The sequence below is a fragment of the Camelus dromedarius genome, chromosome 11, assembly GCF_036321535.1.
Source record: "Camelus dromedarius isolate mCamDro1 chromosome 11, mCamDro1.pat, whole genome shotgun sequence".
In the NCBI taxonomy this organism is placed as follows: domain Eukaryota; kingdom Metazoa; phylum Chordata; class Mammalia; order Artiodactyla; family Camelidae; genus Camelus; species Camelus dromedarius.
In genome coordinates this window covers 37,503,015-37,530,434 of record NC_087446.1, presented here as the reverse complement: position 1 = coordinate 37,530,434, position 27,420 = coordinate 37,503,015, and the positions used below count along the sequence as shown (strand labels likewise).

The 27,420-nt window shown below is 38.8% G+C and overlaps 2 protein-coding genes across 6 annotated transcripts in view; one reads left to right on the top strand and one right to left on the bottom strand.

Annotated features, from left to right (window-relative positions):
* Positions 1–12,649, bottom strand: part of TDG (thymine DNA glycosylase) — a 30,336-nt gene extending 17,687 nt beyond the window's left edge. Inside the window, exons 1-7 of one of the 2 annotated variants that reach the window (XM_064491661.1) lie at positions 12,425–12,649; positions 6,836–6,978; positions 4,561–4,802; positions 3,181–3,250; positions 1,931–2,066; positions 1,649–1,731; positions 1,475–1,569 (exon numbers count right to left, since the gene is read on the bottom strand). In XM_064491661.1, coding sequence (XP_064347731.1) covers positions 1,475–1,569; positions 1,649–1,731; positions 1,931–2,066; positions 3,181–3,250; positions 4,561–4,802; positions 6,836–6,978; positions 12,425–12,447 — 792 coding nt within the window. In that variant the 5' untranslated portion in view covers positions 12,448–12,649. The remainder of the gene's footprint in view (positions 1–1,474; positions 1,570–1,648; positions 1,732–1,930; positions 2,067–3,180; positions 3,251–4,560; positions 4,803–6,835; positions 6,979–12,424) is intronic. The other variant, XM_064491660.1, reaches the window with a different exon arrangement.
* Positions 12,650–12,761: 112 nt separating this feature from the next.
* On the top strand, positions 12,762–25,586 carry LOC105097474 (ubiquinol-cytochrome c reductase complex assembly factor 6). Of its 4 annotated transcripts, XM_031462912.2 has the most exons (4): positions 12,762–12,825; positions 15,470–15,597; positions 16,300–16,422; positions 22,871–25,586. In XM_031462912.2, exons 3-4 carry the CDS (start codon positions 16,315–16,317, stop codon positions 22,976–22,978), a joined length of 216 nt encoding a protein of 71 aa, XP_031318772.1. In that variant the 5' UTR covers positions 12,762–12,825; positions 15,470–15,597; positions 16,300–16,314; the 3' UTR covers positions 22,979–25,586. The 4 variants fall into 4 exon arrangements, with proteins under 4 accessions (XP_031318772.1, XP_031318771.1, XP_031318770.1 ...); XM_031462911.2 differs by lacking the exons at positions 12,762–12,825; positions 15,470–15,597 and adding an exon at positions 15,834–15,964; XM_031462910.2 differs by lacking the exons at positions 12,762–12,825; positions 15,470–15,597 and adding an exon at positions 15,857–16,039 and having other exon boundaries at positions 22,871–24,663.
* The last annotated feature ends 1,834 nt before the right edge of the window (positions 25,587–27,420 follow it).

The window sequence follows — 27,420 nt, the reverse complement described above, 5'->3', positions numbered from 1 at the left end:
GAATTCCCAATTTATCCCTTCCCACCTCCTTTCCCCTCTTTACCATATCTGTGAGTCTGTTTCTGTTGCAATTTTTAAATTGGTCTCCAAACTATGTATTACAGAAAAAACCCAAACCATTATTCACTTATTTTGCTTTGTTTATACAGTATTTAGAAAATCCTGATTCATAAAAATATGTAGGTGCAAATGCTACCAAGTTTTGTAATAGCACATTTTCAAATCTCAAGATATCCTTCAATTAAAGTGATCCATAAACTTGAAAAAGTATTTTTTTCAAAATAATATCATCAATATGTGTGAATATTTCAAGATAAGGAATAAATTTATTAAGATAAATGCACTCACAGATCATTGTAAGAGCTGAAACTACCTGTCTGGATATGATTCAAGGTCACTTATTATTGCATAGCTATGATCACATATCCAGGAGATGTACCTGAGCCTCCTCATCTGGCACTGAAGGGACAATAATGTAGTGATCTATAGGAAGTGGTGAACCCTTCCGTATAGTTTCACCCAAGTAGACAAGGGTAGGCCTCAATTTAAAGAAAGACCAGTGCTACAACCTACTTTATCAATCACTTATTCATAAGAAGTTAAAAACAGAAGAAGTTTTGGCTCACACAGGCACCTTCTAGTCTGTGTGGCCTGCTGTTATCTGTGGCAGCATACCCCTAATAAACTTTTCCTTCAACTTAAAAAAAAAGAAGAGATTTTAAAATAAGTTAAAATATATATCGATGGCAGAAACTTTATTCTGAGGTCTCCACAACAACTTGTTGGCACACTGGCTTCTCATCATTTAAAATATTATCTATAACACAGAAGTCTGTGCATGTGTATTTTTATTTTAGAAGTTGTAAACAAAATTCAAAACTATTTAAGAAGCAAAATTTGGACGAAATACCAGAAGAGACTCCACAGAAATTATAGAGTTTGAAAACCAATGTGTTATTTCATCATGCCTTTATGTATAAAGATAATAGTACCAAATGCCAGTCAGGTTGGCCAGATGCCTGTCTACAACTGGGCTGTGCTGTTTATATTGCTCTAAAATGAGACTGGGCTGAGATATATAAAAAGGGAGTGATTAGCAATTTCACTAATCAGGCTCATGTCTATATTAACTTGTTTCACATATGAATACGGGCTAACCCACTTGCATTTGACAAGAATATGCCATTAAATATATCTTGAATATAGCATGTGAACCAGTTCCTCTCAATATTTTAGCCAAATAACATAACATCATAAAGATATTTATTTGATAAATGTTTCTTTTCTAATAAAACTGTAACACTATCTGAATTAACTTGCAACTTTTAGTTCAAGTTGATATATAGATATTATTCAATAAAATACAGTGTTTTTTAATGGTATAAATTACAATGGATAGGACAAATAAAACGGGACACTAGCTAGAAAAAAATTCATATTTAGTTGATTTACAAATGTAATTGTAAGGACTTACAGTTTCTGTGTCTGGGATCTTATGGGGTTGAAGTCCAAATTCTAAATTCTTAACCTTTACTCCAAAAACTTCCTTACTAAAAATTTCATAAATACCTAAAATGAAATACAAACATATTTACATTGCCCATAATGTTAGCAAAGAAAAAAGATAAAATTTAAAAGTAAATCTTACATTTTCCATTAAACACTGCTATTCGCGGCTGATATTTCTGTAATTTCTGCACTAGAATACGTCCTCCTTCACGAAATTCTTTACTAAAATTGAATTAAAAAGTAGTCAAAACATAAATATGGCAATATTTATAATATGCTAAATTCAGATAGTGTTCAATAAAAGATCAAATCACACATTTGTTAAGCTCAGCTTGAACCAGAGCCACAGGATGTTCCTGGGGTACATGAGGCAACATCATGGTCAAGGTTCCAACTGTAAAAATAAATGTTATGTAATCACCTGGAGAGATCCTTGCTGCCTGGTGTTGTCCTTTCCACCATATTGGTAAATCCAATACCATACTTCCCTGGTAAAGTGTGATCATCCATGTGACTCAGCTGGACCTCACTCAGCCCTGACATAAATAGACACTTCCCTGTGAAAAAGAGAGTTCAGTTTATTTCTGTAAAAGGCCAAAGGTTTTTCTGCCCCATGAATTAATGTGGTTGTCTACAGTCTATTCTTGAAATTAAAAAAAAAAAAAAATTTAGGATATTTTAAAAATTATACCATAAGTCAACTACTGTGTCAAGCAGTTACTATATGCTAGATACTATGCTAAGTCCTTCACATGGATTATCTCATTAAATCATCATAACTATCTTATGAGATACTATTATTACTTTTCTCCTTTTTACAGGAGGTCAAGGTAAATGCTTGTTGAGTACACAGCTAGTCAGGGTACGAAACTCTGAAACTGTTTTGCCTTTTAGTAACTGGAAGTACCACTACCTGCCCCTGGAATACCTCAAACAGATACCTCATACACCAATGGACTGAGAACATTCAAACACTTTAATAGAGATAATGTTATTGGTTCCAAAACCACATTACTATCATTTGTCCTAAAAATTTTTAATGTTGCTCTTAGATAACCAAGTAGTATTTCCTGATTGTCTACTGCATGCCTTGTTCTATTAGGCAGTGTTAGATAAGATGATCTATATATAGGACAATACAGCAGCAGGGAGATTGATCTTAAAGCTCACTCTGTAAGTATGAAGGTCTTTAATACTATTTCCTGCAGGATACAAAGTATCTGTGGAGAATGTCCCCAATCAGAGCATTTCTTAGCTATTACAACTTATTTGCCAATGCATTTCATTTCTCCTAGGAAATAAGATTAGTAGAAAGCTGGAGAGTAAGGATTCTGTCTGCACTGGCACAATGATTTACCATTGTTACTATGTCTGTAGATAACAACTGAAAAAAAAAATTTAAAAAAGGTAGTGAAACTCATTAAGAACAATTCAAACGAAAAAGAAAGTACTCCTTTTCATGCTCCTCCACTCTTACATGCCAAAATGTTAACAGTCCCAGATCATTCTAAACCTTTTATTTTTGTGTATGCACACACAGAAAAGATGTATGTGTATTTACTCAAACATACAGTCTCTTTTTAGAACAAAATTTGGTTTAAAAAACAAAACCCAAACTATTAACAAAGATAACTAGTTTAAAAGTAAAATATAACAAAGGTAGTCACTTACAAAAATGGTTTCCAGGTCCAGGGTAATGATGCCCTTTGTAAGCAGCCATTAGTCCTGGGTTTATGCCAATCTACAAAACAACATGTTTATACGTTTTAGCCTTGAAAAGTAGGTTTAAGCCTTAGGGCTTCTGTGGAGAAGTGATGGACAAAATTACATTGATAAAAATTTAATCCAGCATTTTAAGCAATATCTTTATCAATTATCTACTCTTGACCTGAACAAAGTATTCCATTTTGAGGAAAGAGATTTCCTTTATATTAACAGTTTTGCTGTTGTTTTTAAAAACCAGTTTGACTTCCTCATATCCCCAGTACTCTCACCCCCAGCTGGGCTGCAAAGAGAGAGGTCCTGGAGCAATCAATCAATCTGAGCCTGTGTCCGGCCACAAGTCTGCTTCTCAGCTCCCAACAAGCAGCTTATTCCACATCATCTACACAGTTGTTTACAAGCTGATGTTTCTTACAGTTACTGACAAAAATCAAAGTTCAAATTCAGTGTTATCATGGACCTAGAGATTATCATACTAAGTGAAGGAAGTCAGACAGAGAAAGACAAATACATGGTAGCATGTATATGTGGAATCTAAAAAATAGTACAAATGAACTTATTTAATTACAAAACAAAAACAGACTTACAGACATAGAAAACAAATTTATGGTTACCAAAAGGGAAGCGTGGGAGGGATAAATTAGGATTATGGGATTAACAGATACATACTACCATATACAAAATAGATAAACAAGGATTTACTGTATAGTATAGGGAACCGTATTCAATATCTTGTAATAATCTGGAATGGAAAAGAATTAAGAAAAAGAATACACATATATATATACACACACACACACACATCGATACATATCATAACTGAATCACTTTGCTATACACCCAAAACTAACACAACATTGTAAACCAATCATACAGAAAGAAAGAACGAAAGAAAGAGAAAGAACAAAAGAACAGAAAGAAAGAAAGAACGAAAGAAAGAAAGGTGTTATCACTTACGGAGAACCCACAGATGTCATACAACTTAAGTGATTCACATGGATTATTTCATTTAATTGCAATCCCTATGCCAGGGGATCCACCTCCATCTTACTATCACCCCTACTTAACCAATGAAGAAACTGGTGTTTAGGAATGTTAAGGCTTGTCCATGGTCATACTCACGTGGCAGGATCTGAAACCAGACAGCCCTGCTCTGGAGTCCACCCTCTTAACACATCCATTTAATACAACCTCAAGAAGGTTATACCATTTACTCCCAAAAGGATTCTTAGAAATGGTTCTTTCCAGCAAAATGCTATTTGTAAGGACATGTTTAAAGTTAATCTACCAATGCTATTTATAAAGCCAAACCAGGACAAAAATCCTTACAATCACAATGTCCAGATTGAAGGTCAAAATGTCTGGGAGAGTCTTGGTCAAAAGTTCAGCTTCCGAAACACCATTGAAGCGGTCTACTTTTCTTTTCACTTTAAACGTGTCTGTAATTTTCTCTTGCTTCTCTTTTGATTTTGTGGACTTGCCAGACTTTTTGGCCTCAGCCGGTTTTTTGGGTTCCACTGGTTTTTTTGGTTCTGTTGTTCTGGGTTTTCTTTTCCTTCCTTTTGGAGTCTCTGAAACACAATGATTTCCAGGATGTAGATGCAGAAAATCTTAACTTACAAATTTTATGTAGCTTTCCCAGGAAAGTCACCCTATTAACATTCTTTTTTACCTTCCTCTTCTATTTCCCAACATCAGTCTCCTCTGCAATATCGCCCCCTTCCTTCACCCTAGAACTGGCTTCATGTGGCCCACCTTCCTTCCTGGGCTAGCACGCAAGTTCTTGGGAAGAAATGTCCGTAACAATCATAGATTGATTTTCCACACAATCTTGTCTGGCATCTTAGCCTCCCCAGGGATACAAGTATCTGTGTACCATTTTATAAGAATTCTGAATGTAAATACATAGATAGTTAAGTAAACAAATGCAAGAATAAACAGAAAAACAGGGAGGAAGGGAAACATTTTAACTCAATTTCTCCATAATTTGCAGCAGAAGAAAACCTCAAATGGCTTGTGGGCTCGTTTTAGAGACTGAGTGTATATTCTGTTCCCCACACAGACGAAGAGGTGAATTCAGAAATGCTGGGGATGAAATCTCTGGGCTGGCAGTATTTTTCAAAAGATAAGACTATAGCTCTGATCTCAAGGCCTCAAGCAGTTTCTCAACCTTGGCATTACTGACATTTTAGGCTGGATAACTGTGGTTTGCGGGGGCCTGTCCTGTACATTAAAGAATGTGTAACAGCAAGCTTGGCCTCTACCCACTAGACACCCTAGCACCTGCCCGTCATGACAATCAAAAGTATCTCCAGGCAATGCCACATGCTCCTTGGGGAAAAACTACCCCTGGACAAGAACCAATGACATGAAAGTACCCAACAGGAAGCCTCGGTTTTGTTACCTGTAATTCTTTAAAAATCTCTTTCCTTCTTGGGCCCCTATACCACCCTACTACTATTTGCATTTACTCAACTGAGTCTCCCATCCTTCCTTCTACCTCACACTGCTTTAGCCACTCCCTGTGCCAAGAGATCCACCTCCACTGGCTTTGTGGCCAGGAAAAGTCCTAGTGCTCCCTGCCCAGAAACACAGAGGAGAGTCAAGGGCAGACGGTATCTCCAACGTAGTGGAGTGAGATGTGTCCCTGCAATCGTAAAATGAAACTCTGAGCACATTTCTCATTCCATACTGCTACATTAGAGAAAACTGCTACCCTCTCCACCCCAACCCCCAAACCTATTCTCCTCTTTTCTGATTCTCTGTCTTGGTGAATGGTATCTCCTTCATCCAACTGCCTGGGAGTTACTTCTAGGCTCCTCTTTCTCCCTCATTCCCCCACATGAAATCCATTAGTCATGGCCTTGCCTCCAAGTTCTGTCTTGCTCTCTACAATACTATTTTATAGTATAGTATAGTGTGTGTGTGTGTGTGTGTGTGTGTGTGTGTGTGTGTGTATTCATACTATATATTTATATATATATAAAATTAGATACATATTATATAACTCTACTATATCCATAATAGTAAAATGTCAACCTATTAAGTCACCCTCTCATCAGCTTCCTACTGCCTTCAAGATTCATTCATTAGTTGAAACAACAAGCCTCAACTGCCTCCTATCCAGCCTCATCTCTCACCATTTCTTTGTTATACCCCAGACTCCAATGATGTCCTGCTTCTCCATGCCTGTGTTTTGGTGCAGACTGCACCCTCGGCCTGAAATTTTCCCCAAACCACCCTTCACGTGCTACTCCCTCACCTTTGACTTTCAGAGCTCTGGGAAGCTTCCTCTGAGCCTCAGTCCAAGTCAGGTGCCAGCCCCATGAGCTCCTAGAGCATCCTGTGCACCTTCTCACCACTTAGCATGCTGAGGAGTCACATGTTTTAATTTTCTCCTACTATATTATAAGACATTTGAGGGCAAGATCTACATTCTTTCACTCTCTAAAACCTGTTACAGTGCCTGGCACACACTAAGTATTTAAAAAGCAGATTAAATTTTTTAACACAAAAAGAGAGCTAAAATTCATCATGAAACCCTTTCTTAAGTAAGTTGGCTAAGGCAATGGCTAATTTTCTAAGTTATGTGGGTGAAAACTACCTGGTATGGGTTCCTGAGCAGGAGCTGGGGCTGGAACGTCTGCTGGTATTTCTTGTTCATTCATAACTGTCACATTAGGAACTTCCGCCATCACTTGTTGGAGTGGAAATGTGTAAAAAGCTTGAGTTTGCTGAAGGGAGTAGCTGAAAGTACAATTAAGTATAAAAAAAAGAGGACAAATTATCCAAGTTAAGTTTAAATGATCAGCTCTAAAAAATTCTCAGGATCCAAATACTTGTAACCAGACTGTAGTGTTAATTTAGAGCTAACAACAGGGAAAAGAGAAGAGGAAGATCTATTCCCATACATACACATTCACCCAACCTTTAGTGAGTGCCTACTAACCAACTATAATTTACTCACACTGTTTAATGACAAGATGTGTCATCAATAAAACTTACCAGTCCTGTCAGGTCAGCCTGCACTTTCCCTGAAATGAGACCGTGGGAATTTTTCTCCTAGAAAGACTTGAAAGGCCCACCAGCTCATACAGGGTTGAAATAGCCACAAAAATAAATTGCGTTCGTACCTTCAATGCTCTGGTCACAAAGAGTCCCTGCAATCTAAATCTAACCCTTTTTTCCCCCAGCTTTATTGAGATACAGTTGACATGTAACATTGTGTAAGTTTAAGGCATACAACAGTGTTGATTTGATACACAAATACTGCAAAATGATTACCACCATTGCCTTAGCTAACATCTCCATCACAGTACCTAATTACCGTTTTTGTGGTAAGAGCATTTAAGATCTATTCTCTTCCCAACTTTCAAGTATATCCTTCAGTAATATTAGCCATAATCACCATGCTGTACTTAGACCCCCCAGAACGTGTTCATCTTATTACTCGAAATTTGTGCCCTTTGATCATCATCTCCCTCTTCCCACCCCCGTCCAATCTAACTTAGAGTTCTCTTTTGGTTTATTTGCCTGTTTACTCATTTACTCATCAGATCTGTTTTTTAATTGTTGCTGGTTTTTTGCCACTAAGTGAGGACTAGAAATGGATCTTTTATAAATATCTGTGAATTTATGGAAAATGCCACGCTAAACCACTCTTCTGAACCTGAATTAAACTCTGTTCAAAGTGTTCTGTTCAGTGTAAAGAACACAGGCCTTCACAGAAAACCGCTAACAAAATATTTTTGATTACTGTAAACCACTACCTCAAGCTGTTGCTATCAGTACAAAGCTAGGGAAGCAAACATGTATTTTATGAAACTTGAGTTACAACTAATGCCAAATAATGATACTGAATATGCAGAAGGAAGAAAAGCACTAGGAAATAAAATGGATAAGAATCATTTACCACTTGGAGAGAAAAAAAGCCATGTTTTCTGTGGCAAGCTACTCTACTTAATAGTTTTCTTTTTCTGTGATGTGTGGAGAAAGAAAATAGAGGTTAAAAAGGCAAACAAGTCCACTTTAAATGGGTGAGCTTTACAGTATGTAAATCATATCTTAATAAAATGGCAAACTAACACATTTCCCAGGATAAACTTAAATGGCCCAAGCAGACACAGGGTAACAGACCACCTGTGGGTGACTAGGCTAGAATATTTGATACTCAAAGATATCTGTGGACAAACCACAGGAGAAGCACTTTAGCTTCAAGCTATCTTTAAGGGTAAGATGGTACAGAAAAGGTGAAGAACTAGTGAGAAAGATATTAAACTATATCTTAAGCATTTTATTTCTTTAAGTATATTGTTTTCAAATTATTTATAAAAAAGACAATACAATGATTTAGTAAACAATAGTACTAAATTATTGTGAGAATTCTGTGCAGCTACAGAAAATTAATTTATTGATATGTAAAAACACAGCAAATGTTTATATTTTAATGTGGAAAAGAATACAAAATAGCATTGTGAGCTAAGGCTGCACGTGGAGAAAATATGTAGACAAGGACTAGAAGATGGGTGGAAAAATGAAAAAGGCTTAAACTGTGCCTGGCACAAAGTCCAGTGTCCTTCTGTTTCCACACTTTAATAAAAAGCACTTTTTCATGGCGTTTTTGGATAAATTGTCAAAACACTGGCTGTTCAGTGTTTATGATTTAGATACTCTGAGGAGTTGGCTATAGCTAGGTTACTCGAGAGATCTCGTGCAGTCACCTTCTAGTAACTAGTAAGAAATTCTAGTAAGATGCACTGTAACTTTTGATTATAGTCAGTGGCATCTTCTGAGATGGTAACACCCCCGTTCAGCTTGAATATATGAGTAAACACATGTGGTCACAGTACATAAGTGGCCAAAAGAATCCAGGAAGGTCTGTTCTTAGTCTGTTGCACTGTCAGGAAGGCAACGTACCACTCTCTGTGTTTCTTGTTACTGCTCTCAGAGTTTCACAGATCTGTCCCATTTTTGAGCAATTCATAAAAATCCAAACTTAAAAATATGTAAGTTGGCAAATCTGTATGTCTTTGCAGAAATGTCTATTTAGGTCTTCTGCACATTTTTTGACTGTTTAGGGTTTTTTTTTTTATATTAAGCTGTATGAGCTACTTGCATATTTTGGAAATTAATCCCTTATTGGTCTCATCATTTGCAAATATTTTCTCCTTTTCTGTAAGGTGTCTTTTCATTTTATTTATGGTTTCCCTTGCTGTGGGAAAGTTTTTAAGTTTAATTAGGTTCCATTTGCTTATTTTTGCTTTTATTTCCATTACTCTCAGAGATGGATCGAAAATAATATTGCTGCAATTTATGTTAAAGAGTGTTCTGCCTATGTTTTCCTCTAGAAGTTTCACAGTATTTGGTCTTATATTTAAATCTTTAACTCCTTTTGAGTTCTCTTTGTATATGGTGTTAAAGAATGTTCTAATTTCATTTTTTCACATGTAGCTGTCAAGGACTGGTTTTTACAGCCGTCTGAAATTGATGAACTGCGTATTTTCTGACTGACTTTTTCAAAACATACATGAGTGTGCACACTTGCACGTGCACACATACACACACACAGAGTTGACTAAGGAGTCCAGTTAATTCAGATTTTGCTGTATTTCAAAAAACTAACTCTTTAAGGCGTCTCAAAGATGAACAATTCCAACTTTAATCCCCAGTTATTTTCCACTACTTTAAAGATGTAAGTTTCTTTTTTCTAAATACATTGTCTTAGTCTGTTCAGGTTGCTATACAAAACACTGTTGACTGAGTGGTTTATAAACAACAAATATTTATTTCTCACAGTTTTGGAGGTTGGAAAGTTCAAGTGCAAAGTGCCGGCAGACTTAGTGTCTGGTGAGCGCCTGCTTTCTGGTCCATTTTAGGCTGCCGCATTACTCTGTCCTCACATGGCGGAAGGGGTGAGGGATCTCTCTGGGATCTCTTTTATAAAGGCACTAATGCCATGTAGGAGGGCTCAGCCCTCATGTCCTAATCACCTCCCAAAGGCCCCACCGCCAAACATCCACATTGGGGGTTAGGTTTCAATATGAATTTTGGAAAGACACAAACATTCACTCTACAGCAACTTTCATTTAAATAAGCATATATAACACTGAATGCTTACAAAATAACAATCAATGCTAAGTAATCCAAATGCTTAACTAAAAAGGACTAGTTACATAAACTATGATGGAATACCATCATAACTATTTAAAGTCTACATTCAATATTGCTAAGTGGAAGTGTGTGCATTCATCATGCATCACTGGATACTTAGTGTACACAGTCTACTAGAAACTGTAAACACAAAAATTTAGAATGAGCCAGAACCCCCAGTTCATTTAACTATTCTTCATATAGCATCATTTCAAGTTTCCTCACTATTTGGTCATTTATGTGGTGCTCAGAATAAAAGAAAATAAAAATAAAAATACTCCTTAGCCTTCATCATCCTGAAACTGAGCATTTGGGAGACATATTACAGAACCATTACATTAACTTTACTGGCACTCACATTATACTGTTGATTCATATTGCATTTATCATCAAATGAAAACTGTCCTTTTATGGCCTCTCCTTCATCTCACACTTGTATCATTGATTTTTCTACACCTAAGCACAGGACTGTGCCGTTTTTTGGTAAAAGATGATTCACATTGTAGCCAGTTGGGACTGACTTGGATTCTGATTCAATCTATCAATTTCACAAACCCCTCAGAGTTGAGTCACTCAACTATTTTTATCAGCATGCCATCAGCACTTTAAAGCTGTTAAAACTGAAAAGTTGGGGTATGACTACATGGCAAATCAGTACAGACCTCTCTTCAGCCTGTCCTTGATTCTCCCAGTAGTAAAGTAGTTCTGATGTCACCTAATAGGACTGCCACCAGTCAATCCTCATCTTGCCCACAAAATGCAGAGGTATGGCACAGATATTAGGGAGGTGGGCTCTGAAGCTATACTGCCTGGGTTCAAATTTCAGCTCTGCCATTTACTAGCTGGACTCTGCCCATTTTACATAAGGGCCTTAAGCATCCATGGATTTCAGTATCCGTGAGGGTCCTGGAACAAATCTTCCACGGATACCGAGGGATGACTGTAATTTATTTGATGGTAGGCTTTACCCAGGTTTCAATTCCAATCTGAAGATCACAAAAGTGACAGCGATTTCCACAAGTCCTGGTGAATTCATTTTACTAGTTAAGTTTTTCAGGGAAAGAAGTGGAATACTTTATTTCAGAATTTGATCCACAACGTCAGGGTAAGTCTGAACTTCACTTACATGTATCTCCTTCCCTAAACCCTAAGACAATTCATGTTAATTACTTAAGCATGCCCCTTCCACATAACACTGATTCACAGCATGTCACAACTGGATTCCAGAGACGCCCTATTTTACAGACATGAACAGGGTAGAGAAACTTAGCGTCTCACCCAAGTTCAGGGCCCAACAGCCACAGTCAGGATAATTCTTCATTAGGTCTAACAGTATAGTATTCGAAAGTAAACCATTTATTTTTTCTTTTTAAAGACTCTGTTACCATATTCAGTTTTTCATATGGCTTTCCGTCAGGAATTCAAATTGCGAAGTCTCTGCTTTTGCAAAACTCTCCACGTATCTAACTCCCTAAAGGACATATTACAAGTAAATTCTTATGATCGTCCCTAAGACCACCAGAACACAATTTTAGATGACTTCTTGGGATTGTTACTCATAGTCCCAGAATTCAAGAGCTCTGGTATGGCAATGTTATCTACCTTGAGCCCCTGGCGTAAACTTTTGGGGAAGGAAGCCACAGCAACTCTAAAATAGAAACTCCTGGAGTGATAGGTGTGATATTCCACCTTTACAGCTCGGCATGATAATGGAGAGAGAAGAGAAATGCAGCTAAGAATGGCAACCAGAAAGAAATACTAACCGGAGACTGCTGGCTGCTTACTGCATTTCAAAGCCAGTTAGGTGCTGGGAAGGGCTGAGGAGGGGCCCGGAGGCAGGTGGCACCAGGTTTGAGCCGCCGGGATAAGGAATAGCCGGACCGGGCAGCCAATACGCACGCGCGACCCCGGCCTTTGTACTCGGGCCGCGGCCTTAAAGACCTTAAAGACCCCCTACGTACGTGCGTGCGTGCGCGCGCGCGTCCGCGGCCGGCCCCGCCGCGAGGGGCGCGGGGGGAGGGGCGGCGCCCCGCCCCGGCCTTACCTGCCGGTGTTTTCCGCTTCCATTCCCTGCTGGCGGGCGCGGCTGCTCCTGCCAGGGAAGCGAGCGACTGGCCTCTGCAATACCGCGGCGCACCCACGGCGGCACGATAATAACCAGTCACTTGGACACGATTGCTGGCAGAACTGGGACAGCGGATGGCCCTCAAGCTCCTCCCCCAAGCTTCTAGGTTCCCCTACCCCTACCCCCCATGCCAGTCCCACCCTCGGCGCCCTACTTCCGTCTACTCTGAGCCAAATCTCACGCCTTGCGGGCGTCACTGTCGTCACGTGACACAGGACAGCCCAATCACGTTCGCGCTTCCCTCGTTGGTTCTGCTGGCCACTTGGCCTTTCGGGAAGGGTGGAGGACAAAAAGGCTGGGAGGGGGAGTGCTTCGCTGACGTAAGCTTTTGTGGGCCCCGACTTTTCGGTGGTGTGTGTGTGTAGGCGGGCGCGCGCGCGCCCGCGTGTGTGTGTGTGTGTGTGTGTGTCTGTTTGTCTGTCTGATGTCCTCTGTGGTCACTGTGTAGGTAGGCGGTTATGCTTTCCAGAACTATCCCGGCCTTTCCACCCAACGTTTTATTCTGACTAGAAAGAGCAATTTGCATTAATTATCAAGTAATTACTGGGGTGTAGGGGAGAGAAGAGACTTCGGAATAAAAAAACCTGTGGGTCCTGGGCACTGTATCATACTGGGCCTCAGTTTCCTAATCTGTAAAATGAGGGTGATTGTAAAATGGCTTTTTACATAAACTGTTCTTTGCTTTACTTTGGTTATGTAAAAATACCAAAGTTTGAAGTCTATGATAGTAGATGGCATTCAGGCATATGGTTTTTTCAAAAATCCGTATGATTACCTCAATAGTACAGATTAAGGATTCCATGAAATCCAACATCCATTTCTGATAAAAACTTTAAGCAATCTAGGAACAGAAGGGAACTTCCTCAGCTTGATAGATGATGTCTATAAAAAAGTTACTGTATTTATTCAGTTTACTTTATGGTTTAATGTAGAGAATCTTATGAAACCTACAAAAAAATGTACTAGAATAAGTTTAGCAAAGTTGCAAGATAAAAAATCAGTTGTATTCTATATACTACCAACAAATCAGAAAAAACACCATTCACAATAGCATCAAAAAATATGAAATACTTAGGGATAAACTTGATATTTCCTGAAAACTACAAAAGATTACTAAGATATATTAAGAACTAAAAAAGTAGAGAGATAAATGCACCAGAATATTGTCAAGATGTCTGTAGATTGAATAGATTGAATATTATGGCAATCAAAATCCCAGTAGACTTTTTGCAGAAATTGACAAGATGATTCTAAAAGTCATATGGAAATGCAAAGATCTAGAATAGCCAAAACAACTCTTTAAAAAGAAATAATAGTATGCTATCACTTATATGTGGAACCTAAAAAATAGAGCTAGTGAATATAACAAAAAAAAAAAGAAAAAAAAATTGGAGGACCAACACTACCTGATTATAAGGCTACAGTAATTAAAACAATGTAGTATTGGCATTTTGATAGATAAAAATACATCAATGGAAAATAATAAAGTCTAGAAATAGATACATAACATATAGACAATCAGCAGATTTCCATAAAGGTACAAAGGCAATTCAGTGGAGAAAGCATAATTTTTTCAACAAAAGCATAAGTTTTTTGAACAATTGGATAGCCAGCTGCAAACAAAACAAAACTTGGACTCACACCTCATACCATACAAAAAGTTTAGCTCAAAATAGATCACAAACTTAACCGTAAGACCTATATCTATAAAACTTCTAGAAGAAAAACCAAGAGAATCTGTGACCCTGGGTTAGATTTCTTAGGTATAACACCAAAGCATGACTCACAAAAGAGAAAAATGAAAACTGGACTTCATTAAAATTAAAAACTTCTGCTCTTCAAAAGATTTTTAAGAAAAAGAAGTTATAGACCAGGAGAAAATATTTGTAGATCAAATCTATCTGATAAAGGACTTGTATCCATACCCATAATATGTAAAGAAAATTCGAAACACAATAAAAAAAAAAACAATTAAAAATGTGTAAAGGAATTGAGTAGATACTTTACCAAAGAAAATATAAACACAATTCTCAACATGATTAGTCATGATATGCCATCCACCTATTAGGATGGCTAAAATTAAAAAGACTGATCAAAGTGTTAAGATGTGGAGAAACTAGAACTCTAATACTGCTGGTGGGAATGTACAGTTGTACAACTAGTTTGGAAAACAGTTTGGCAATTTATTTAAAAGTTTGATACATACCTATCGTATGCTACAGCCATTCTACTCCTAGGAATGTACCCAAATGAAATGGAAGCATGTATTCATTGACCTGTATACACGTCTTTCTGCTTCTCTTCACTGTTCATAGTAGTTGTATTTGCATTAGCCAAAAACTGGAAACAATCAAAATGTCCACTAAAGGTGAGTGGGTAAGCCAGCTGTGGTATAAGCATACTCAGCAATACAAAAGTGAACTACTGATACATACAACAATGTGCACAAATCTCAAAATAATTGTGCTGCATGAAATAAGCCAGACCAAAAATAGTACATACTGTATGACTCAATTTCTTTAACATGCTGGAAAATGCAAACTAATCTGTAGTGACAGAAAACGATCAAAAGTTGCTTAGGGAATGAGGCTGTGTGGGAGGAATTAAAAAGGGACGCAAAGAAACTTAAGGGTGAGGAGTTCATAATCTTGATTGTAATGGTTTCACAGGTGTAAGATATGTCAGACTTCATCCAACTGTATACTTAAAATACGTGCAGTTTACTGAATGTCAAATGTACCTCCAGAAAACTGTTTAAAAATGTGAATGTACCATGATACACTTTATACATACAAGATTAATTCTTCAAAACTGTCCTGCATTAACCTTTGGCTAAACAAAAAGCAATCCATAATCAAAGCACAATCTTAAAAACGCGTAGATTAAATAATGTCGATTTCATTCTTCTTTTCCAGTAGCACCACAGCACAAGGTCATATCTGTCTGGGTGTGGCTCTGTTTCAGGTTATAAAAGGACGCGCTGGGCACTACGACCAAGAGTGTTTTTAACCTCACTCCACAGTGCCCTCACCTAAGTACCAGCGGGCCGGCTCAGTGTGCTAGTCTCCACCCGCTCCTAAAAGGCGGTAAACGTGAGTAACTTCCTTTATGCGTGCGAAAGGACAAATAATGGAAGAATCCAGCCAGAGCAGACCCGAGACTCAACATCTGCCAGGAAAATCCAACTAGAGGGAGCGTGATGAGGGTGCAGAAAGCCTGGGGCCGGGAAAGTTCTGGGAATTTGTTCAAAAAGAAAAAAAAGAAAGAAAAGACTCCAGCTCCGGATCAAAGCCCCACTTCCCCGGGTCACGTGTCCGCGCCGCAGTGACATCCCCATTTCCGGTCCGACGCGGACAGCATCCCCTGCACTTCCGGTCCGCCCGGTCGGCTGCCGGCTCGGTTTACCGAGCGCCGTTCCTCCGTCTTCTGACCCGCTGCCCAGCGCCGGTACAGCCTGCGGTACAGTCTTCCCCGGGGCGCGCCTCTAGGCCAGGCAGTGCGGTCTGCAGTCCCCTTCCTCCCAGAGTTGACGAGGTGCGGGAAACCGTCCGGTGAGCCCTTCCTCTCGCTCCGCTGGAGCTGTCTTTAAACTCCGAAGGCCGAGCCCGCACACTAAGAACCCAACGAAGGCTGGTCTTCCGCCTTCAAAGGGCGTTCGTACGCTCGGCGCCCTCGTTTCGCAAAAGAGGACTCAGGTGTTCTGACTCCGCCCCTGCGCTGCTTAGGGGCTTGTTTCCCCGCACAGCTTAGCCCGGACCTGGGCACCTTCTAACACCGCCCGCTTTCCCTTCCAGTCCAGCCTGCCGACCATGCCTGCGGGCGTGTCCTGGACCTCCTACCTGAAAATGTTCGCCGCCAGCCTCCTGGCCATGTGCGCCGGCGCCCAAGCGGTGCACAGGTACTATCAGCCGGACCTGGTGAGTGCAGGAGGGTCCTCGTGCCTCACTCCTGGACCACTCCATTCTCACAGAAGCCAAAGTACTCTTAAAATTAGGAGCACGTCTCCCCGGGTTCTAAAGCCTTGGGATGGCATCCAACTGCATTTAGAGGAATGCATGCCCTGCTCTTACACAGTGTTACACGTTTTTAAGGTTTTACACGGTCTACCTCCTACTGAATTTTATCTTCCACCTTTTGCCCTTTGTTCACCTCTGTTGCAACCTGCTTCCTTGATGTTTCGCAATCTCATCAAGCCTGTCCCCACCTCAAGGTCATGCTTCTCTTCTTGGAATGCTTCTCTCAGATCTTGGCTTGACTTTTTTCTTCAAAATTTCAAGTGTCTGCTCAAATGTCTCCTCCAGCAGTGAGAGGCCTTTGGACAGCTCCTAAAGGATTCCTCCTCTGCTGTTCTGTCCTAGTCCTTGCTTTCCCTTGGAACTTGTCACAATTTGCAATTATTTTATTCATTTGTCTTTTTACTTGTTCTTTTGTTTCCTCCACTAGAATGTAACCTCCAGGAAGGGACTTTCCCCGAGTGGTTCGCTCTTGTATCTAAGTCACCATGAAAAGAGCTTAGATTGTAGTAGATGATCAATAAGTATTTGTTGAATGAAGAATGAGTGAATATAGGCATTCAAAAGAGAGAAATTTAGATTAATTTTGATAAGCACTCCCTAAACTGGAACTTGGAATTAGAGGTTCTTTGGAGGAGTTATGGCATTGGGGAGGTGGATGTAAGGAAACAGTGCAAATAACTACAAGAATGTGCTGGGTGTTGTGCGATTGCCATGAATAAATAGAGTGGTTTGGAGCACAGTGTAGGGAACAGTCGTTTCTGTCTGGTCTCTGGACAGGTAACACTACAGAGAACCAGCCATTTGTTTGTTTCTAATTTCAGTGAATTAGTACTACAGTTTTGGAGGTGTTTATTCTTGCTTTCAGATGAGGAAATAGGTTCAGAAGGATGTGGGTGATTTCCTGAAGTTACATAGCTTAATGAGGATTTGAAGCCCAAGCTTTCTGTTTAGTGTTTCCCTTTTTTGACCCCATTAATAAAATGATACAACACCCTTGTAAAACATCCAAATTGAATTCAAGCATGTGGAGTAAAAGTGAAAATCCCCCACTGATGACTCCCTTTCTCCAGTCTGCTCCCTTCTGCTCCCAACTGCCATTTGTTGGCTGGTGTATCCTTCCAGATTTTTACTGTTGTTGAATAGACACACACACACACAGAATTTGTGGGGGGTGTTTTTCCCATGTAAATAGGAGTTCTACACATTTCGCTGCAACTTGCTTGTTTGGTTAACATCCAAATAAATAGATCTGTTTATATTAATAGCCTGTTTTCTTTCTGGTCATTTTAATAGTATTTCATGATATGGATATTCCATATATTATTTAATCAATTCCTTATTGACGTTTAGGTGGCATCTAGTTTTTGTACAAACAATGCTGCCGTAGCTCTTTCCTGCCACTTTAGACTGCTTCTCTTGAATTCTAGGGAAGCATCAAGGGTACATAGTGGAGATAAGAAGAGGTAAGAACCTTCCACAGAAATGCAGTTTGGTCTCTAGCTTGTTCAGGAGTAGACATCAGACAGGCTTTACAAAGAAAGGAATGCCTCTGATTTGACCCCAGGAAACTGACCTTTCGTTCGCCCATCTCATAAGCGAGAATGTGCAAGGGTTGTTACCAGCAGCTACCTGGACCTTGGGGGAAGGCAGCATGAAGCCAGAATCTCCAGAAAGGGCACACCAGAGTGTCTTAGACCACCTCATCCTGATTAGGTGGTGGCATCGACAGTAGGGCACCTCTGTAGGGACTTGCAGGCCATGCTGGCTGGCTGTGTGGAGGAGGCTGTAAGCTTTACTAACATTTAAGGAATTTATGTTCTTCACCTATGTCTATTGGTACTGTTCCAGTAATTACTGTTGCTGTTGTAAGAGCCACAGGCCTTTGCAGGAGTCTTTTAGTCCATACAGCTAGAAGGTCTCACAGGAGACCCTGAGGGCTTCCTAGGGCTTGTGCTCAGTGCTGTCTTAAGGGAGAAGCTTTAAGGGCACTTTTTTCTAGTTATCCAGAACAGCTCATCAGAGTAGGAGAGGAGGCAGACTCAAAGCAGATGCTCTATCCTGGAATAGAGTGTGCTTTTTGCTGGAGCTTCCCTTTTGCGCTTCCTTTTACTTTTTCATTACTTTACTTGTTCTATTTTCCTTAATTTATAATGTACTTATTATTGGAGACATAGTAGGTCAAAGGACACAGTCTATGGACTCATTTTAAAGCGCTTATTTTTGGTTGTCTCCAGACATACCCATGTACACACAAACTGCTACTTAGAAACTCTGCTGACATTGGTAACTATTTATAACAAACACTGACTAGTCTTTTAAAAATTGATTTTATAGTTAGTATGTAAATAAGAAGTGCCATCTTTTTTTTAATCGAAGTCAAATTGTCATTTAGCTTTATACTATATACTGGCAATTCAGGTTAACTACAAATGTGTGCCTGTGTTTGTGCGTAAGTAGGTGGTTAAGAATACTTTGTAGAAACTGGAAACATGATATTATATTTTATAGGGCTTTGTGACGTCGCATAAATTTTGCTTTTGTAACTTAAGGGAAAAATAGCCCTTCTAAATTAATTAGTTTCCACTGTTTAACGAACATGAAACAAGCTACATTCTTTGTATGAAGTGAAGGGATTGGAATATCAAATCCTAGGACTGGTTTTAAGAGAGGAAATCATCAGACAAGTTACTCTAGCTTTTATTTCATTTCCTATCACTGAACTTTTTAGAAAGTCATTTTTACTTCAAAATGAGAATGGTGCTAGGCAGCATATCTTTTACCTTCCTACTTCTGCTATTACCCTAACCCAGCATCCCCACATCCCCAAACCCCACATCCTTTCCTAAACTATTGTGTTTCTGTAGGATTAATTAACTGTTAGGGGGGAAAAAAAAGAATAAAATGAGCCCAGGACAAAGGTTTTGAACTTTAGGCATTGAAAAGCTATTGATGTTTTCTGATATAATTGGAATTATGCCAGAATAATCTTGCAGTTTTGTGTAAAGTAATTTGGGTAAAGATTTTATTTCTCTAATCTTATGAGCTTGTAAGAGTCTAGAGCAAAGTCTGTTGATTTTTTTCATTCAGCACATTTTTTGACTGCTTCTTGCTATGAGGGATATTCTCATAGCATTGTAAGAAATAAGGTGGAGATTAAGATGTGGTCCCTTTCCTCAGGGACCTTACAGTATAAGCTGATAGCCGATGGCTACAGATATGCCTCTAAATCATTATGATATGGGGCCTTTGGGTTAATTCTGATCAGAGATGGGTGAACAGTGGTGGGAAAGGCATTGTGGGAGGGAATCATGTCATCTTCCTTGTCACTTGAGCCTTGGGCAATGAGAAGAATTTTGGTAGTGCCAGTATGAGGGGCTGTGTAGAGGGAGGAGAGAACAGGCCACATGAAGGTTGGGAGATGGAGGCATGTGATACTTACTGAAATGCCTCTAAAGGTCACCAGCAACCTCCATGTTGTTAAATCCTGTGGTCTTTTTTTAGCAGACTTTGTCGTTGAACCCGTCAGCATCTATCGACACAGTGGAATATTCTCTCCTTTCACACTTCTATTGGCTTGTGGGCTCCACTCCTGTTTCTTCTGTCTCTTTGGTCACTGTTTCTTAGTCTTTGCTATTTCCTCTTCATCTCCTTATCTCCCAACATTGGTGGGCCTCAGGGCTCAGTACTTGACTTTTTTTCTCTGTCTGTATTCACTTCCGTGAACCCGTCTTATCTCAAAGCATAAGTTATTTCTTGTATACTAAAATTATACCTTCAGCCTGGACCTCTCCCGTGAGTGTACAGTTGAGTTATTAATTGCACACTTGACAATTCCACTTGGGTGTGCAGTGGGTGAACACGTTTACAGCTGGGCTCCTGGCTTTCCGCCTGCTCTTCTTTGGAAGTCTGCTCTGTCCCAGTAGGTGGTGACTCCATTCTTCTAGTTGTTTAGGCCAAAACCTGGGAGTCATCTTTAACTCCTCTCTCATACTGCACGTAACAGCAAGTCTCTCTGGCTTAATCTGGAAAGCATATCCAGAATCTCACCACTTTTCACCATCTCCATTGCTACCACTCAGTTCAAGCCACTGTCGGTCATCTCTCCCACAGTTATTGCCGTAGCTTCCAGTCCTATCTCCTGCCTTCCACACTTGCACCCTGACAGCCTCTTCTCAACAAAACCACCATCTTTTTACTTAAGTCAGGTCGTGTCACTCTTCTGCTCAAAACCCTCCAGTGACTTCCCATCTCTGCAGCCCCTTTTCCCCTCTGTCCTTGTCTCTTCCTAACCCCTCGCTGAGTACTTGGACCAGCTGTGCTGACCACCTTGCTTTTCCTTGAACACAAGGGCACATTGCTGCCTTAGGTTTTCCACTTCTGTGGTTCCATCTGCCTGAAACACTCCTGATAGTTCTATGGCTGCTTTCTCATCCCCCTCCATGTCTTTTGTTCAGAAGTCACCTTTTTAGAAAATAAGCACATGAAAAGATGCTCAGCATCATTAGCCCTCAGGGAAATGCAAATCAAAACCACAATAAGGTACCACTTTATAACCACTATGATGGCTATAATTAAAAAAAAAAAACAGTGAATGACAAGTATTGGTGAGGATGTGGAGAAATTAGAACCCTCGTACAGTGGTGTTAGGGATGTAAAATGGTACAGCTTCTATGGAAAACAATCTGGAAGTTCCTCAAACATAGAGTGACCATATGACCCAGCAATTCCACTTCTAAGGTTATACCTGAGATAAATGAAAACAAACATCTGCACAAAAACCTGTACATGAATGTCCATAGAAGTATTATTCATTAGAGCCAAAAAGTGGAAACAATCCAAATATCCATCAACTGATGAATAATAAATAGAATCAATAAAATAAAATATTTATTTATACAAATAAAATATGGTATGTCCTATAATGAAATATTATTTGGTCCTAAAAGGGCATGAAATATTGATATATGTGACCACATGGATGAACTTTGGAAATCTGCTAAATGAAAGACACCAGTCATAAAAGACCATATTGTTTGATACCCTTTATATGAAATGTCTAGAGTAGGCAAGTCTATGGAGACACGGCAGTGGCTTGGTGATCAGGGTGGTGGGGGAGGGTATTGTATGGAAATGGGGGTGACTAATGGGTTTAGGGTTTCTTTTTGGGGTGATGAAAATGTTCTAAAATTTATTGTAGTGATGGATGTGCAACTTTGTGAGTATACCAAAAGCCCTTGAATATTTAAATAGATGAATGGTATGGTATGTGAATTATATCTCACTAAAGCTGTTACAAATTAAAAAAAAAAAAAAGGTCACCTTCTCAGGCTTTTCCTGATCACCTTTTTGAAGGCAGTTTTGTATTTTTTTGCCCACAGCTTTATGCTTTCCACGTAATAGGCACTTAATGTTGTTGAATAAATGAGTTTATTCCTAGTAACTGTCTTCTGTGCCAGGCACATGGTGGAGAGTCAGGATAGCGCAGGAATGAATTTTCCAGTGAGGAAACCCTTATTCAAATTTGTGATCTGTGTGTTCTAACTTCATTAATTTACATGCAACTGTCCAGTTTTCCCAATGCCACTCTAAAGAGACTGTCTTTTTTCTATTGTATTTTCTTGCCTCTTTTGTCGAAGATTGACTGTTAAGTCTGTGGGTTTATTTATGACTCTCTGTTCTGTTCCGTTGATCCATATGTCTGTTTTTGTGCCAGTACCATGCTGTTTGATTACTGTAGCTCTGTAGTATTGTCTGAAGTCTGGGAGGGTTATTCCTCCAGCCTCGTTCTTTTTCTTCAATATTGCTTTGGTAATTCTGGGTCTTTTTCCATATACATTTTAGGATTATTTGTTCTACTTTTGTGAAAAATGTCTTGGGTAATTTGATAGGGATTGCATTAAATCTGTAGATTGCTTTGGGTAGTATGGCCATTTTAACAATATTAATTCTTCCAGTCCAAGAGTATGGGATATCTTTCCATTTCTTTAAGTCATCTTTAATTTCTTTGTCTTGTTCCAGATTTTAGTGGAAGGCTTTCAGCTTTTCACTGTTGAGTATTATGCTGGCTGTAGGTTTGTTGTCCATTAATATTGATGCAAAGTTTCCCTCTTTGACTCCTCTAGTACTTAAGGTATAGCCTGGATAATAGAGGCATATAAATATAGGGCTAGAAAGGGACTTAGATCAACTGTGGGTTCTCATAGTAAAGATGTATCATTGAGTATCAGAGGACTTTTTGTTCTTTTTAACTTTTTACTTCGATGTTTTTCAAGTCACATTTAATTATAGTCAAAGAAAGCACTGGTATCTATTTTTTTGTGTGTTTTTGTTTTTGTTTTTGTTTTAATAGACAATACCTGAAATTCCACCAAAGCCTGGAGAACTCAAAACAGAGCTTTTGGGACTGAAAAAGAGACAGCATGAACCTCAAAATCCAACTCTGCCAAGAACTTTGTGAATAATATTATGAGAATTAAATACATATTTAAAAAATTTAATGAGTCAAATTCCTTGTTTTTAAGCAACTAGTACAATGCTAACTGCAAGAGGAGGTGCTCAGTAGATGTTCACTAATCCATATTGAGATTTAATTATGGTTTGACCAGTGTTTCTTAAAAACTGCCAAAGCTTATATATCAGCTTCCTGAATGTGGTCTGATACTTAGTCTTGAAGATCATATGAGATAGACTATTTGCAGTGTCTCCTGCCCTTATGATTCTGGTTTATTTCTCTGAATAAGCTTGACTATAACAGCGAAGGGGAATTATAAATTAACTATAGTAAAAGTGACATTGACCATGAATGCTTATGGTGTGAAGTTAATATTTCTCTAAATATTGGAAAGTACTATTTATACTAAACTGAATTCAGTTGAAATATTTAAATTTGAATTTCTTTTGGAATTGTGTATGTAACAAAATTAACAATTGTGACTTGGACTGTGACAAGTTCTTTACCCCTAATTTGAGAAACCATTTTGGCATTTAATTTCTTATAAAATATATTTTAAAATAACTGATAAATGAGTATTATTATGAGTTGAACTGTATCCCTCCAAAAGATCTTAAAGTCCTAACTCCTGGTACCTGTGAATGTGTATTTGGAAATAGGGTTTTTTCAAATGTAGCTAAGTAAAGATAAGGTCACTAGGCTGAACCCTAATCCAGTGTGAATGGTGTCTTTTTATAAGAAGAGGAATATGCCACGGAAAGACAGACACACAGGGAGAATGCCAGATGACAACAGAGGCAAAGATTGGAGTGAGCAGCCACAAGCCAGGGGTCACCACCAGAAGCTAGGAAGAGGCAAGGAAGGGTTCTCCCGAGAGTCTCAGAGCATGGCCCTGCCAACACCTGGACTTCAGACTTTTGGCCTCCAGAACTGTGAGAATAAATTTCTATTGTTTTAAGCCATCTAGTTACAGTGGTACTTGGATAACCATAAAGCAGCCCTGGGAAACTAATACAAACGTTTTAGCCCTTTGCTGAGTTTATAAAAGCAGGACAAGAGTAATTTATAAAGCACTCAGCTTTGTATTCAGGGCTATTTTTCCAAAAGAAGTTTTTCGGAATTCTGCATTCTTAAAGATCATGTCTAAGCCTATTACTTCTTAGCCAGTTAGCAAATTGCTACATGACATTGATCTTTAGGGTCAGTGTTAAAATCTTAAATACTAAATTCCTAAATGCAAACAAAATGCTTTTGTTTTATTCTCCACAGTCAATGCCCCTTTCAGTTTAACAGTATAAAGCAACTAAACAAAATGGTTTATTTCCAACCTCATAATCAAGATTTTTCTTTTCCACTGCATGTCATTTGGTACCTTATCACATGCTCCCAGCACAAAGTGGATCTTCAGTTTTGTTAGTGACAGCTGAGCTGTAGCCCACCCTAGGGGGAAAAGGCCTGGGATTCTGAGGTAGAAGATGGAATTTTTAGTTCAGACTGATTGCTGTTTGCTGAAACTTAATTTATTGTGACTTTATGCATGAGACTTACCTTCTCTGGATCAAATTCCATAGTTGCCATTAACTGTATACTTTTTTCATGAAAAAAATTGTATACTTCACAAATGGTGAAGCTTGCCACAGCTGTCATTGCAAGGACTTTATATCAAACTAGAAAAATTTTGACTTTTAAATTAAAAGAATTAAAAAATGTTTTCTTAAGCATTAATTCAGTAATTCTCATCCAGTTGCCTAACTTCCTCGAGGAGTTGGAATTCTCAAAGGCTTCAGGAAGGGTACTTGATTTACTATAAATCAACAATAACATTGTTTTTTAACTCCAAACTAATTTTATCAATTGAATTTGGAAGGTGGAGTTTTTCTTCTTGTTAAATGGACATTTACTAATTCTAGTTCTCCATTAACTTTAGTACATGAACACCAAATAGGTGAGCTTTGATACACATTTTGTAGATACCAGTGAGGAACCCTTTATTACTTTCCAGAATGAAGGCTTGGGGACACTGTTCACCCTTTGCTTGAAGAAAGGACCTGCCCCTTGAGGTTAGCTTGTGCACAAGGAGAGGACCCTCATACCATGGATGAATGCAGTGGACCATACTATAAAAGCATCCCTATACCTTCCTTTTACAAGTAGAGTGGTCTGGCTATTGATTTGAACCCACCTTCATGAAGGTGAAAAATTAACTTTATAGCTATTAAAATAAAAATGCACCAAAAGTAAAAATGCCATCATTTCAGTAAATGTTAATTCTAAGTAATTTTAACCAAGATGTGTATTTCTTTTCTTTTTTTAAAGTTGAGCCTCACTGTGAAAAATAAACATTGTGGTGGGTGTGGAAATGTAGCATCTGGATTCCCAAGGAAAGGCATGTCACCCTAGGGCTGAGTGCTTATCAGTGAGCTTCCTTCAGTTGCCAGCTCCTGTGGGGACGGCCTCAGCTAGCACAGCCTTGCTTAGAGCTATGCGTCCAGCCCACTCAGCACAATGCAGACATACTGGGCCACTCTGAGGGGACTCATTTTAGCTCAGCTTCCCTCAAGGTTGACAGGCTATTTGTACCTGCATTACAGCTCAGCTTCTCCTTCTGCTCAGTTCCATTTCTCTTCCTTCCACAGGTGGATTCATGGGCACTCCTTAATAAGCAGCCTCCATATGGAACTCCATCTCAGTGCTTCCTGGGGAACCAAATCTGTAACAAAAACCAAATATTAAAAGTAGTCCAAGATTATTCCTTAATGAAGCTGTGGGGGGAAAAAGTCCAAGATAGACCAGTTGCAACCTGTTTGCTAATTAAATCAGACCGGTTAAACAGTGACGGTGTAAGGTGTGTGTGGAATAGCTGCTTGTTTTGACCACAACCTGAGGGAGTATGATGCTTTTTATGCTCCCTCATGGTAACAGTGGAAATTTAGAATTTGTAACTGGAAGATTCTGAGCAGCAAAAGTTTTAGATGGATGTCACAAGTTTAATGCAACCCAATAGCTTTAACTTTTATATAGTAACAATTTTCATTAAAAGTAGTCATTTACAGTGGCCAAAAAATTGGAAACAAATGCTACAATAGCTAGTTAATAACTAATAACACTGGATCACGAAAGGAAACTGTACCTTAATTAATAGCATGTTTCTCTATGAATGAGCTCCCATTCTCTTAAAAGGGAAAAGCAGCAGCACAGATTGTTAAAAAGACACACAGTCAAGTAGGGTAGATATCTAGAAGTTTCAAAGGGATTATTACAACCTAATCCTAGAGTTTGGTGGGGAGGGATAGGAAGTACATAGTGAACAAAAATTATGAGATGCCCAGAAAGGGTCCTAAATTATCAAGAAAATTTTGAAGTGCCCGACAACTCTATAGTACTTAAAATTAGGTTCCATAGAACTTTATTACATACCATGACCTTTGAATATGCAACTAAGATTTTCTCTCCCTAGCCATTTAAAAAAAAACGCAGAAACCCCATTTCAGATGGCTATTAGTGAAATTAGAGAAACTGTTTCTCCCATAAATAACACATTTCAAAACAAAGTAAACAACAGCTCAATGAGGATCCTCACTTAGTATCTATAGTTTTATCTGTGGTAGGATTATAGCTGACTTTTAAGATAGCCTTTTGATTTTGCAATAAATTTAGACTTACAGGGAAACTGCAAAGTCAGCAGAATTCCTGTATCCCTGATCCCATAAACGCTGTCATCTTACTTGACCACATTACATATGCCAGAGCTAAGAAACCAGTGAGCTATACCTCAGAATGGATTTCACAAGCTTTAACCCAGGTTACCAGCATTGCAATTAGTTGCTGTGTCTCCAGTCTCCTCCAGTCTGGGACTCTCTTTGGTTTTGACCTTGAAAAACTTGAAGAGTACTCTTCACATACTCTAGGTTGAGGTTATGAGTTTTTTAAAAAGAACACCAGGGTGAAGTACCCTCCTCATCACATCAGGGGGTACGTAACATCACTGGTAATACTAACCTTGATCACTTGGTTATTAAGGTAGCATCTGCCAGATTTCTCTGCTATAGCCACTGTTTTCCCCTTCTAGACAGTCATCAAATCCAGCCTACATTCAAAAAGGAAAGGAGGATTAAGTTCCACCTCCTAGAAGGGGAAGCATCTATAGGTACTATTTGAAATTCTCATGTAAGGAAGAGTATCTCTTCCTTCTATGGGTGATTTTTAAAAATAACTAAAAAACAAAAACAAACCATTTTTAAGTATGAATTTCTTTTGTAAGGAGGAATATCCAAGACACATGATTTAAAAAAACATACATATATATATTTTCTTTTATTTTATGTCTATATGAGATGGCAGATGTTCACTACTTATTGTGGTAATCATTTCATGATGTATGCAAGTCAAGTCATTATGCTTTACACCTTGAACAGTGCTGAAGGTCAATTATTACAACAAAACTGGAA

Excerpts from the sequence above, each read along its gene's own strand:
- LOC105097474 (XM_031462912.2), top strand. The coding sequence starts at position 16,315 with ATGCCTGCGGGCGTGTCCTGGACCTCCTACCTGAAAATGTTCGCCGCC. Across the intron at positions 16,423-22,870 it reads GGTACTATCAGCCGGACCTG|ACAATACCTGAAATTCCACC; the intron begins GTGAGTGCAGGA and ends TTGTTTTAATAG.